This window comes from Leuresthes tenuis, unplaced genomic scaffold, assembly GCF_036924035.1.
Source record: "Leuresthes tenuis unplaced genomic scaffold, fLeuTen1.0.hap1 SCAF_17, whole genome shotgun sequence".
NCBI classification, from domain to species: Eukaryota; Metazoa; Chordata; class Actinopteri; order Atheriniformes; family Atherinopsidae; genus Leuresthes; species Leuresthes tenuis.
Genome location: NW_027325371.1, coordinates 12,697,959 through 12,711,253, shown reverse-complemented (window position 1 = coordinate 12,711,253; position 13,295 = coordinate 12,697,959). Strand labels below are relative to the sequence as shown.

The window sequence follows — 13,295 nt, the reverse complement described above, 5'->3', positions numbered from 1 at the left end:
GGGATCATGTTGGCTTAGAATAAAGACAGAGTGAGACAGACCTTCCATTCATTCAGCTATGCAGAAACTGCATAAAAGTAAGGACACTAAATTCAGTTTTCAGAGCTTCGCCCATGTAATTTGTGCATTGATGGAGGATCAATGTGTTTATGTGGTTGGGCTCAACATTTTTTAATTATTTAAGAAGAGACAAAAGAGAAATTAGCTGAAAAACAGTAATGCAAACATTAACCGTAGAGAGATAATTATGGTGTATTCTTTTTAATTAATAATTCCTATCCCAGATTACACTATCACACTGTCTTCAAGTACAGAGTGAGGTCTGGAAAGTCTTACTGAGGCACAACTGTCCACAAGACAGACCTTGTCTGGGTCTCAGCATGTTGCTCCAAAACTTGTATATTGTTCAGCATTAACTTTATAAATTTAAAAGTTGTAAGCATTTGTGATTTGATAACAATTTCAGGTGGGCTCACTACTCTTTAGTCTGGAGAATCTAGCATCTATGATTTCCGAAGTCTGACTATAGGACGGTTTTCCACTTTTCCTCAGATCACATCAGAGAAGACAAGTCAAATGTTTTTCTGAATCTTGATTGGGGTTTTATCTGGTCTTTGAATGGTAGTTCTACTTGTAGTTGTGAATGCAGTGAAAAACTGTGTTAATGGACGGTGGTTTTCAGGGTTTCTGAGCCTATGCAGAGATTTCTGTTTAATCATGTCCACTTTGAATGCATTGCAGTTGAATGGCCTTAAACCACAGACGCTAAGTATTGTTTTTTGCCTTGTCTATTCCACGCAGAAATTTCTTCAGATTCCCCCGAATGTACGGAAGATCGTGACATCATAATATCTTTGGAACTACTTGCCGTGCAGATATCCCAAAACATGTTACTGAGCTGCTGTCAACTCACATATTTTATTATGAGATGTTCTGCATGGTGGAAATTTTGTAATGCCTTACACAATACTTGCTGTCCTTTACAGCATGTCCAAACTTTCTGAAAAATGAGCATTTACTTTTCATGGAATAAAGACTGATATGTTGCCTTTGTTCAGTTTTAACTGTTTTCAGTTAAATATAGAGCTTAAATTATTTATTACCATTTAAAAAAAAAAAGTCAGCATCCCAACATTGTTTTTTGAAAATGCTGATGGACCATACATCCACCTGTGCAGTTTTGGACACTTGGCTTTGCTTTGTAACAGAAAGTCTAAACACTGTCTCAACACCAGTTGTATCTGAATTAATGTAAAAAGGGTGAGAACAAGAGGCTTGGAATGGATCGATGCATGTCAGAGGATGACGGCACGAGATGCCATCCACTGTCCCTGGTGTATATTTTAACTGCCACAGAGAAGGTGGTCAGTCTTAATTTAGCAATGAGTTGCTGAACAGGAGAGGGAGGGGGAGCGCTTCAACATCTCACCCACCAATCAGGAACAGACACTTGTGCATGCACTAAACTGCTCTGAGTGACAGCCAACCGAAACTAAAAATAATACAAATTCAGCCAGTTCTGTCATTGCTTGAATAGCGGATCTTACAACACTAGGACTCCATGTTCAGATTGAAAGAATTACTTTGAGAAAAAAAAAAAAACAGAAAAAAAACAAGAGATGCACACAAAGACTCAATGTTTAAAAAACAAAGTACAAATTTTATTATTCTGTCTTTACAAAGGCACAAGCCTCTTTATCCCCAAAGCATTTCTTTAATAAAAAAGAAAAAAAAGAGAAAAAAAAACAAAGAAAAAAAGTAGCTTGTTGATGACCATATGCATCGACAGGTCTGACAAATAAAAAAAAAAACACAGAACAAGAAACGAGGAGGGAGGGGAGGGGTCGAACTGAGCTGCAAAATGTGAGGGATAAAAGATATTGGCAATACATAAAACAGGATAAATGATGCAAAATCTAGGGGGAAAAAGAAGGATAAAACAAGACAAAATGTAGGAGGACTGATACAAAGGGAAAGGGGGATACACAGCTGTGCGGTTTTCACTCATAACCTCAAGAGCTTCAGCTGAGGAGATACCCCCTTATATTTAAGAGGAAAACTCCAGTATAGTACAGTAAGTGCTTTGTAATCTTGACACCATTTAGTGATCCCCAGGCCCTCCCTACCTTTCTGATAATCTGATATGCCAACAGAATGTTGTATAAGACAGATGGAAATAAACAGGTTGTAGGATTTTCTTTTGCAGAAAACTTTCCAATGCAGATACTGAGGCTCTGCAAAAAAAACAGAGCATGCAAACATGTTCCACATCTAGGAATCCGCTTCCTATAAAGAGTCCCGTGATTTAGTTTCTGTCGTTGCAGTGCAGCTGACATCAATATTTTTTAAAGGGAAATTCCACGACATTAATCAAGTTGAGGAGGGTTCACTTGAAAGCATTATTCATCCAACAGTTCAAAGCTCCATCTATCATTGATTGGGGGGGACGAGCTCGCAATTAAATGCCATGATGTGTCCACAGTCCTAAATGTCACTGAATATATTCAGTTTAACTGTCAGAAAGCAACTTCACAGGGAAAGTTGAATCTAATTTTGTGGAATGTCATCGTCTCCTTGTGAATTTTTTTTTCCATCACATATCTGGCTCAATGGCTCACATTAAGGAGCCTTAACGATTTCAGATTTTCATGCAGTTCCAACCAGAAGTCAAGTATTCAGACATATCTTGAATACTCACGTGACCACAACTTTTATGCTCGCAATCTGTTCAACTTTGAGGCAAAAAATAAAACATATGCAAAAGAATACGAGTTTGATAAAATAACTGGGAATATATATTTTTACACACCCCAGGTGTTTACAAGCTTGTTTGGAAAGGGGAAGTGAAAAAAACCACTGGGATTCCAGGGGCCATTCAAGGGCCAGAGTCAAGCGTTCAGGTAAAACCACATGGCTGTGTTAAGGCTGGCCTCACAGTGCCTCCATACACCCATGGGCTACATATGAGGCAACTTTCTGCCTCTCTCTCTACTAGAGTCAATCTGTCATCCAAGAGTTTCAAAGAGCACGTTTAAAGTAAAACTTGAGCAAAATCATGTGACTAGCATAGTTCACTTAACAGAAAATGCACATAGGGACAAATGATCAATATAAAAAAAAGCATAGAGTATATGTGGACTCTCCAGTCACCTCTATGACACACTGGGCATTTTCCTCATATTGTCAGCTTACTCTGCTTTGATATCCGTCCCGAAATTTTGGACCAAACGGATAAGGGCTAAATAAAAAAAAAACGTGATTGTATGTCATCATATATGTATATATGAGGCAGAAGTGGTGCTGTTGCAGACTTCCAGAGTCCAGGGCACCACTAAACCCTGCTGCTTCAAAACACTAAGACACAAATACACAAACACACACACACACTTATGGATATCAATCCATAGGGCAACATATAAGCTTATTTAACAAGCTAGGTGCTTTTAAAGTAAAAAGGAAAAAAAAAGGAGAACATCAAGAGATATCATCAAAGCAGTGATCTTTTTGTCAGGCCACGACCAAAAGGGGGAACAGGCCAAATACATATGTAGGATTACTGGGAACCCAGCCCAGCAAAAACAGAATCAGACAAACAAAAATAGAGTTGTGAACCAGTAAGTGCCCTCTCTCATCATATCCTGTGAGCACCAGTCAGCCATAAAACCGCTTTTTAAATTTTCATCCTTTTTTTTTTTTTTTAAGTTTCTGGCTGAGCCTTTGAAAAACAAAACAAGGAAAAGTAGACATAACAGGAGTAAAATAACATTCTTTCAACACAAAGCCTAAACGGTGGAACTTCAGGACAGTCTTGTCAGCTCACAGTGTCTTTCCAAACAGCTTAGATGGGTCTCAAGCGAAGAAGTTTGAGAAGATGTCCACCTTACTGAAAATGCTCATATGCTGGGTGGTGGCGCCACACCACCGGGTTCTTTATTGACTGAGTCTCCCGTTTCAATGATCAGTCACATGGCTTAAGGGCTGCATAAAAGTAACAGTCCTGGTAGTTAATGGAGATGTTTAGCAGACATTCTAAATTCTAGTATCCAGTTTAACGGAGCATTTGCAAATCAGTCAGAAATGGAGTAGCTCTAATAATCTTTCTATAGCTCAATGCAGAGTCATGAGTTTGTGTGACTGAATGAAAGTAGGGGCTAGAGACAAGCAGAGATAGATGCAGAAGAGACTGCATGTACGAGTAAGTATATGTAAACCTAATTGGGCTTCCTATCACGGTAAATCCATATGAGTATTAAAAAGAGGGAAAAAAAAATAAACCCACTAAAAATGAGTGCTTCAATCTTACTACCAGCCCTGTTAAAGTCCACTGAACAAGAGTGCTATGAGTTTGTAGCCTCCCATAGCCCTGGTCTGCGAGGGCCTTTTGTGTGTAAGTGTGCGCATGTATGCAAGTGTGTGGTACACAAGACGTCAGGGATGAACTCAAGGCAGTGAACAGTCATCAGGCCCGTCGCTGTTTGAGGCTGTGTCTGAGCCCGCTGCATCAGAGAGGACACGTCCCGAAGTGACGATAACGGCCCTCCGCTGCTCCTCCTCACCACCTTTCCCCTGGGTGCCCTCAATGTGTTGGATTGCCTGGGGGAAATGGGGGGGGGGTTACGAGAAATGTCAGTGACAATAGCACCCTCAAGTGTTCAGATCAGGAGGATTTTTTTTTTTTTTTTAAAAGACATCGGGCAGCATTTTCTCATCGAAGGAAAACAATAATAAACAGAAAATGATTTACGACGGCATCTTACTTGAACAATGGTGTCCAGGTTCTGTCGAGATGTGGACACCGAATTAATAACTGATGTGGGGCCCATGGTTACCACGGTAACATGATGGGGCTGAGGAGTCTGAACAGGTGCAGGGACAATGACTGTGGCATGATGGGTAGGCGCAGGGGGAGTAGCCGGGGCCAACACCTGGTAGAAAGATGCAATGATGATACATTATTCTCATGTCCCCACTTCATTCTACTAAAAAAATGCCCTTGAAGCACTGGTGCAACATTATAAAACAGTACAAACAACTTACTGTAAGTATGCAATGTTTTGAGGCACACAGAAGTTAAACTATACAGTATTCTACTTGATTTTGAACAGGCCGGATGTTAGAATATCTCAACAAATAAAATGTTTATATGTCTTTATGTTTGGGTTATGCAGCTAAGATAGTGTATTTAAAAAAAAACACTTACAGTTCAGGCTATAGATCATTATGAGCTTGATAAACATCTTCCTTTAAATAGATTGTCTCATGACATGTATGACTGTCGTGTGTTTAAGATCTAGATTTTTAAGCGAGCCATGATGGTAACAAGAGAGCAGGTATGTATTCGTTTAGTTGATGATGTCAACTACTAATGATTCTATTTGTGTTAAAAGTACTCAGAACTACACTAAGTGTTACATGGTTAATATGGTGTGGATGGGCAGACGTCTCCTAACGATCGACTGGCACCACACTCCATTACGGTGAGCCGGCAGAAACGGGACACTGCAGCTGTCACGGCAGGAAATGGGCACATCAGAGGGATGTGTGAGCGGCTCATTTGACACACTGTAAAACTGTCAAAGCTGTTGACAGCTCTAACTGTCGGCATGGAGGGGACTGTCGTGCGCGACCGTGTCGGAAATCTACGGATTATTCTAGGTGCATGTGCTTGTTTCTAGTAAATAAAACATGCTTTCCATGAAAGTTTTCAAAAAAGGTGGGAGGAGGGGTGGGTGTTTGGTGCCTGCCAACTCATGAACTTAGGATAATGAACCTTAGGATATTATTAAAAAGAGAAATAGATATCAGGCTGATAATGGTTTGTGTTCTTGTACAATTCAAGGACATACACAGCTTTGTGGCAGACTGTGAGGTGTATACTGGACTACGAAAGAGTGACAGTTAGCCAGCCACGAAAAGCAACATTTATCAGCACAAGAGATTGACTTATTAATGTATGCTACTGTTATTATGCAACAGAGTGGTATGCAAATGATCCAGACCTGAGGGCTGTGGGCTGGAGTAAGGTCCCTCTCCAGCTGTTTCTGCTGCTGCAGACAGACAAGGCTCTCTGTTTGGGCCTGCTGCTCCTGGAGCTGCTGGGCAATCGCCTTCAGTTTCTCTGGGTACATCTGAGCATCCAGGGAACGCATCTGGCATGCAGAGCGTGAGATGAAAGTATGTCAGTCGCAACACCTTTTAGGCATCTGAAACTGTGTACATTGTTGTGGCTTCTTTTGTCACCTGATCCTCCAGCATCATCCTGACTGAGCGCTCCTTCTCGAGCTGCTGCCTCAGCTCAATCATCTCCCTCCTCAAGTCCTCACTCTTCTCCTCCTCTAGGATGTCAGGTGAGCCAATCCCTTCATCTTTCTCCTCTGCACGCCTCCTCTTGGGGGAGGAACCGCTCAATTCCTGGAGAGAGAAACCAGAAATGGGATATCTAGCTTGGATGAAAGCTAAAACTGAAGATCATCCGAGGCAGAAGACCTTCAGAAAGCCTCTGCACACATGATTTCGCTGTTATGCTCTACCTGGATGATTCGTTTGAGCTGACTGTTCTGCTGCAATAGCCGTGTCTTCTCCTGCTCCAGGGTGAAAATGTATTCTGCTGTCTGCTGCAAGATGGCAGCCTGAGGAGCAATTTCACAATTCAGTAATGAAAGCACATTCATCTGTTAATTACTCTATCTAACGCACCCTCCTATTCAAATCTGTGATGGTGCCTCACCTTGCTGAGCTTCTCTCCATCGCTGTGTGGGATGAGCGTTTTAAGTGACTGGAATCCAGCATTGATGCTCTGCATACGCCGACGCTCATTGCTGTTGGCAATCTCTCTGCGAATTCGCCTTTCTTGGTCCCGGGCTGTTTCTGGGGTCAGAGGAATGTTTGCCAGACTAAAGGAAGAAGAGGGAAGGGATTAAAGTCATTAGCTTGCTCATAAATAGAGGGGGAAAAAAAAAAATCTATAAATGAAGCATCACAGATATTAAGCTGCTACACATATGAGCACAGAAAACATGTTGCTGGGAATCGGATTCCACTAGACAAGTGCAGAATGACAAATGGGACACACTGTCTGAATTTACATTTCACTGTGCAACATATTAAATTGTTGAGAAAGAAATGTATCTTCAGGTAACATTCATCAAAACCACTTGTTGTATGTCTTTTTAATCAACTGAAACCAACTAAATCTTCCTTCCCTGCTCAGGTTAGTCATTTCCCATCATCGCATAACCCACTTAAGAACACCTTAAAAGGAATCTTAGCAACTACACATTATCTGAAAACAATATTGTAAAAACTTGCTTGAGTTGGCAATGTTTAGCCTTCACTGTAATCTAATGCCACCGCCGTGTATTCGTTAACTTTTAAATGACTGGTCACACGTCTCCAAAACAAAGACAATATTTTAAACATCACACCGTCGCAAAGATTAAAAATGGTGTTTCCGAAAAAATAATCCCTACTAATGTCACAGTTGTTGCTGGTCTCTCGAAAAATTGCAACATGGCTGCAGTAGAATTGTCAGAAGTCCATATATCAGAACTTTTTCCTTGCAAAATACTATTCCTTTTACACCGCAAGACATCATATATGACAAAGGAGGAAAATATGCATGGTTGTATGAGTTTGAGCTGTCCCAGTAGGAAATGTACATGTCCAAACAGCTAAAAGGAAAAAGTCAAGAAAAGTGCTTTACCTGGGAGTACTTACAATACAGTCTTATGTTTGACCATGTCAATAGCATCTCTTCTTCATGTACTATTAGTAGGTAATTAATAAAATAGTTAGGGACCTAAGCTATCAACATGTCTGTGTGTTGCAGGGATTAATCACAATTAAAGAAAAAAAAATAGGAGTTTCAGTCGATGCTTAGCTCTACATTGAAGTGGTCATTAGAAGCAGCTAAAATCTCAAACCTATCCGTCCTTTGCAGATGATTCCAGTTTTCTGATATGCAATTACAACAGCAAAATTAAAAAAAAGTTTATCAATATCTCGATGCTCAGAGTTTGGAGAGGAGCGACCATACACCAGATGCTGAGGTTCAGCTGAGGGGATAGTCGAAGCGAGTTTCAACAAACAACCTCTGTATCAGCTCCTGTATCTCTGGGACCCTCTCTTGCCAAGCTCTTATCTGTACTGACTCAGCTGCCTCAGTGCAAACACTGGGAACAATTGTGCAGAAACAGATGAGAAAAAAAGCGTGCGTGTGTGCATGTGTGAGTGTTAGGTTTATAAAGACACACACACATAATGCAACACCACAGCACACAGCAGCACATCCAAAAAAAAAAAACACACCCAGTGACAAAACATGACCAGCTGGGCCTAGACTTCACAGATACTGAATACTACAGAGGAGGGTGGATTAAAGCTTAAGAACAGTAGGATCAGTACCAGGTAACTAAATAAAGCTGAAATGATTGGGCTATTTTAATTTATCAAGAGATCAAATAAATCAAAAAGTTGTTCCAAAAAATATTTTTTAAAGATGTTTTCTCAAATGTTTTGCATGTTTTTTCCCCAATAAAAAAAAACATCAGATGAAACCACCTTGTAACAGTCGAGAGTTTCTAACTTTTTTTTCTGACATCCAAACGTTACAGATTACAGATTTATAAACACATTTTCGTTCTTTTTTCTATGACTTTAAATTTGATAAGCATTTGAAGTCAGTCTTGATTAAATCTGAGGAGATTGTTCTTACGTGCCAAATCTCCGCACACACTGTGAGATTTAAATTTTTTTCAATTTTTTATTTTTTTTAAGAGACTACATTTCCCAGGATACCCGCGCGCCACCAGCAGCGGCAGATTCCTCCGCCTCCTTCTACAAGCAGGGCTGCGGACGTATCGACGGGCCTTCCGCAACATACACACCCCCTTATTAATAACACCACTTTTAATTTTCCTTCCTCCGCGCGAACGCTAAATGCCCCTTTACCAGATACACAAGATGTAACGCAATCTTTTTTCACGATCCAACTTAAAGGTCGTCCTTCATAGCAATACCCGAAGCTACCTCCACGTTCCGTGCAGACTTTTCGTGTCCTCCGCCATTACAACAATGCGGCAGGCAGCATGGCAGAGGTGCGGGATGAAAAGACGCAATGGAGGCGGCTCGATAACGCGAACGAAACGCAGAGAAACGCCAATTTAACTATCGCTACTTCGAGTGATGGAGATTGTGTCAACAGCTTTTCATTTTCACCTCATATTACACAACAGGATGGCGCTAATAAAGATACCAACATCAGACCCCTCATCACTTTAGCACAAGCCACAAGCATGGCCGCACTACCCACAATAACTTCGTCTCGCTTTGAGCGAAATCGGCAACCCCCAAGACATGTGCGACGAAAATAGATCCATTCAGGCAGTACCGCACTCGCTAGAATAACCTTTCCCCCTTATTATGCAAATGGAGGCACCTAAAGGCAACGAGGAGTTTATTTAAGGATAAATAGGACAGGGATGCGCTCTGGAGCGGAGTAGCAGCGTGGTATGCACGGAACCACGTGGTTTATGTTTGTTAGCCACAAAATACATCGATTTCGCAGGCAAATGTGCAAATTAATACCACGCAGATGATACCGTGCTGGGAGCAGAAACCCCCGCGTGCTCATTCACAGTGTAATCCCAGTGTTTGATGTTAATTTATGCCCGCAGCTGCCCGCGAGAGGGTCGTGTACACAATAACAGATCAGATTAAGCATGTTGCCTCAGCGACATCGCTAAGTGCGTGTACTCACAGCACATGCCTTTTCAACAATAATAATACACACATCGTGTAGGGTGAAGCACATGCGGTATACACACCTACAAAGACCACCAATCACTTCTTTCTCCGTTTTCCTGAAATGTTGCAATGAGGGCACCTTCTGAGCTGGTACCATGAAATACTCCATGCTCGCCTCTCGCCAGTTTGGTCCCCCCCGAAAAAAAACAGCAAACAGTCTCCGTAGAATAAAAGACAAACGGGGACGTTCAGGAGCAAAAATCCCGTGATCCGACGTGAGATAAATCCTCAAAGAATATATTAATCTCTCGACCGTGTAATGTAGTTCTTTTGAGGCTGCTGAGAGTTGTAATGTTACTCGACTTCCAGCTGATGGGGTTCCCTCGTTGTGTGTGGCGCTCTACCTCTCTCTTCCTCCCTCCCCCTTGCTTTCTCCCTCTGCATGACCGTGTGTGTACGTGTGTGTGTGCAGCTGATCGGATGGCTTTCAAGGCGGGAAACAGCTGGTAGGAGTCACACACCGCACTACCAAAAGCCTCCTTCCGCAGAGACGGGGGACTGCGTGTAAACAAAGGACTATTTAGCGCAGGAGTAAACCCACAAGAGAGCACGCATGTGGAGAAGAATTTGATGAAATTACTTTAATGGAATTACAACACAACATTGACAGCTTATTTATGATTAAATGTTGATTTACAGCAGTCCCCTTGTTGGCGATTGCAAGTGGGTCAAAAGGAACATACATATTTGTCCCCTCACATGACTTGTCTCGGGGGCCTAACACATCATTCACACGAAGAGGGTTAACTTTTAACATAAGAAAAAACAAAGAAACAAACAAACAAAAAAAAACATTTTGCTTGGAAACCATACGTGAAACTCTTTATTTATTCAGCACCAATGACCGAAATGTCCCTGCACCGTAACATCTCACTAAATTAAGAGCGGTACTACAATAGGGGCGGACACTCGAACAGCTGCGATAAACGAACAACAGAGATCAGCTGACGAGTTGGCAGCGCTGCACGGCAACAGCGTACCGGGGAGGGCTTTCATGGAAAGGTTGCTGCAGGCTGACACTCCGCGAGGCTGCTTGTTGCTCACCATTTTGGATTCGAGTGTGGTTGTACCACAGGCTTGGATGTTGCAACCTAATTTAACGGTTGTGATGTGTCCCCCCCCCCTCCTTTTAGAGGACAGGACGCGCTTGCAGCGAAACTACAAAATGGAAGCAATGCCTTTGGTCCACAATCCGGAAACAGCAGCAATGTTATCGACGTGGTGGCGCACGTCAGCGGAGAGTAATAATGGACCAGTCTGAAAAAAAAAATGTAATAATGGGCCAGACTGCTGCTGCTGCCGGAAGTCAAGCGTTTCCATAAGAGCACAGCTGTACATGATTATCAGTAAAAAAAAAAAAAAAAATGAAAAAGGTGGCAGTGATTTAAAAAGAGTGTGTAGGGGAAATGGAATTTCCATTTTAAAGAGCAATGAATAATATTTAATTTGGCTTCGATTATAGAAAAGGATCAATTACGGCATGAACGGTTCCCATTCATCTGTATTCATCCAGCTTGATATAAAATCATGCAAATATATTGATTATTATCATTTAATTATCTTACATAAAATATATTAAAACACTACTATCACTAACATGAATCTAACATCAGAAAACATACTAGCTTTTAAACTGGGACCATCAGTTTAATTAAAAGCCAATCAAATATTAAGCGTAACCTAATTTATTAAAAATGAATCAAATAGTTCAACCTAAATGTATGTGTTTGACTTGCATAACAAATCAGAGATAGTCCACACTGTTTATGGAGAATTGTGCAGTTTTTCACACTGTAGAGTCATAAATATAGCCTGAATCTTTGTGACACAGCCAAGGTTTGGTTATCTTGGCACATGGAGTTTCTGCCCCAGACCTTGAAAATTCTTGTCATATATATATCTTTATATTATTGCAACCAATCAAATATAACAATTATAAGTCATGAGCATGACTGTTTTGCTGACGGCTCACTCATGACTCATTACAAGCTGTACTATCAACTAATAGACCAGGCGTTAATGTTGAGATAATGGTGTGGAATTTGATCTGTAACCTATAAAAGCTAACCATGAATGAACACACAATGCTAAGATGCATAACCCCTGTTATGTTTCAATCTACTTGATTGAAATATCTTTTAAAACATCTATGCTACTTGAATGTTACTCAGACCTGAAATGTGGGAATGTTTTTGTTTTTTTCAAACTAAGGTCGAGAACATATCAGGATGCCAAGCTCAGATTTGCTTGGAAAAGAAAGAAAAAATGGCATTGTACTAAGGCCTAGATGTTTTAAGCTTCCGTTCAATAAAAAAACAAACAAAAAAACCCAAAACGTTGTTTTGTGTCCCAATAAAGTTTGGATCTGGTCAATTTCCTTGTGAATGCCTGAAAAAATCAGGACATTTATTAAAACATGATCAATGTAGGATAGGGAATAGACAATATCTGTTTCAAAGAATGGTTAGATCTTTCCTTTCCTTGATGAAACATAGCATTTAGCAATTTAATTCTTTATAAATTCTGTAATTATCACTAAATTCTCCGAGGCATTCATGAGCTACTTCTGAGGTTGCTTTACGCCCTCTAGTGGTGACTGGTGAACAACTAAGGGCCAACTAAGCTCCGACCGAGTTTGTAACTCAGTCTTGCTGACACTTTTAAACCCAGGATAACAGTAACATCTTACAATTAGGTACAACAACCCTGAGGATGATACAATGCAATGTTTAGAAATAAAACAAGGTAATTCTACCTTTACAGCTTGTCTTATTTATCCAATTGTTTTATTTTAATATTGTGTTTCCTTTCTTTTAATGGCACACACAAAAGTATTAGACTTTACAGTGTAGCTCAAAGAAAAGTTGTGATGGTTATAAAGGAGACTGTCAGACTCTCTTGAGTGGATGCCTTTATAAAGGAATAATATAGTATTCCCTACCTGAACTACCAAACCCGCATCCTCTAAAATTCAATATGTTGATGCTGTTATGGCAAGAAATACATCAGATCAAGAGAGACAGAAATCTGAGTGAAATAGCTCCATGATTTGAAAGACAGTGATAAATGACTGCTAAAGTGGCCAGAAAATTTGCTCAATAACTGACATTTTACGTGTAATTTTAAGCAGGCATAACATTTTATACAATATAATGTGATCAAGGAAGGTCCTCATCTGTAGAAGAAAAAGTAATCCCAAACCTATCTGACAAGCACCTGAAGATATGAATAGAATCTACAGAAATGATAATAATATTATAAATAATAATATTGTAAATGCCGGAAGTAAGTAATGCAGTTGAATTATGTTTTTTCTTTTTACTTGTTAGTTTTTGTAGCGAATCTTTTAAGCAGAGTATAATATGTGGCTGTTGACAGTACTGAACTTTTGCATAATGTTACACATATCTGATCGTTTTAGAACAGCCTGCAGATAAGAGGTGGAGGCCAAAGTGAGCAAAGCTGTGTGCAAACATTAAACAAGTCCACAA

The 13,295-nt window shown here is 40.4% G+C and overlaps 1 protein-coding gene across 1 annotated transcript; it reads right to left on the bottom strand.

Annotated features, from left to right (window-relative positions):
• Positions 1-1,653: 1,653 nt before the first annotated feature.
• On the bottom strand, positions 1,654-10,217 carry tfap4 (transcription factor AP-4 (activating enhancer binding protein 4)). The gene is made up of 7 exons (XM_072368057.1): positions 9,825-10,217; positions 6,728-6,893; positions 6,531-6,629; positions 6,241-6,411; positions 6,000-6,149; positions 4,758-4,925; positions 1,654-4,593 (listed from the first exon to the last, which is right to left on the bottom strand). The coding sequence occupies exons 1-7, from the start codon at positions 9,911-9,913 to the stop codon at positions 4,441-4,443; spliced, it is 996 nt and encodes a 331-aa protein (XP_072224158.1). The 5' UTR covers positions 9,914-10,217; the 3' UTR covers positions 1,654-4,440.
• Between the last annotated feature and the right edge of the window lie 3,078 nt (positions 10,218-13,295).

Bases quoted from the DNA above. Each gene is read 5' to 3' on its own strand.
- tfap4 (XM_072368057.1), bottom strand. From the start codon at position 9,913: ATGGAGTATTTCATGGTACCAGCTCAGAAGGTGCCCTCATTGCAACAT. The intron at 6,894-9,824 runs GTGTGTATACCG...TTCTTCCTTTAG, and splicing joins GTGATTGGTGGTCTTTGTAG to TCTGGCAAACATTCCTCTGA. The intron at 6,630-6,727 runs GTGAGGCACCAT...ATTGCTCCTCAG, and splicing joins ATGGAGAGAAGCTCAGCAAG to GCTGCCATCTTGCAGCAGAC.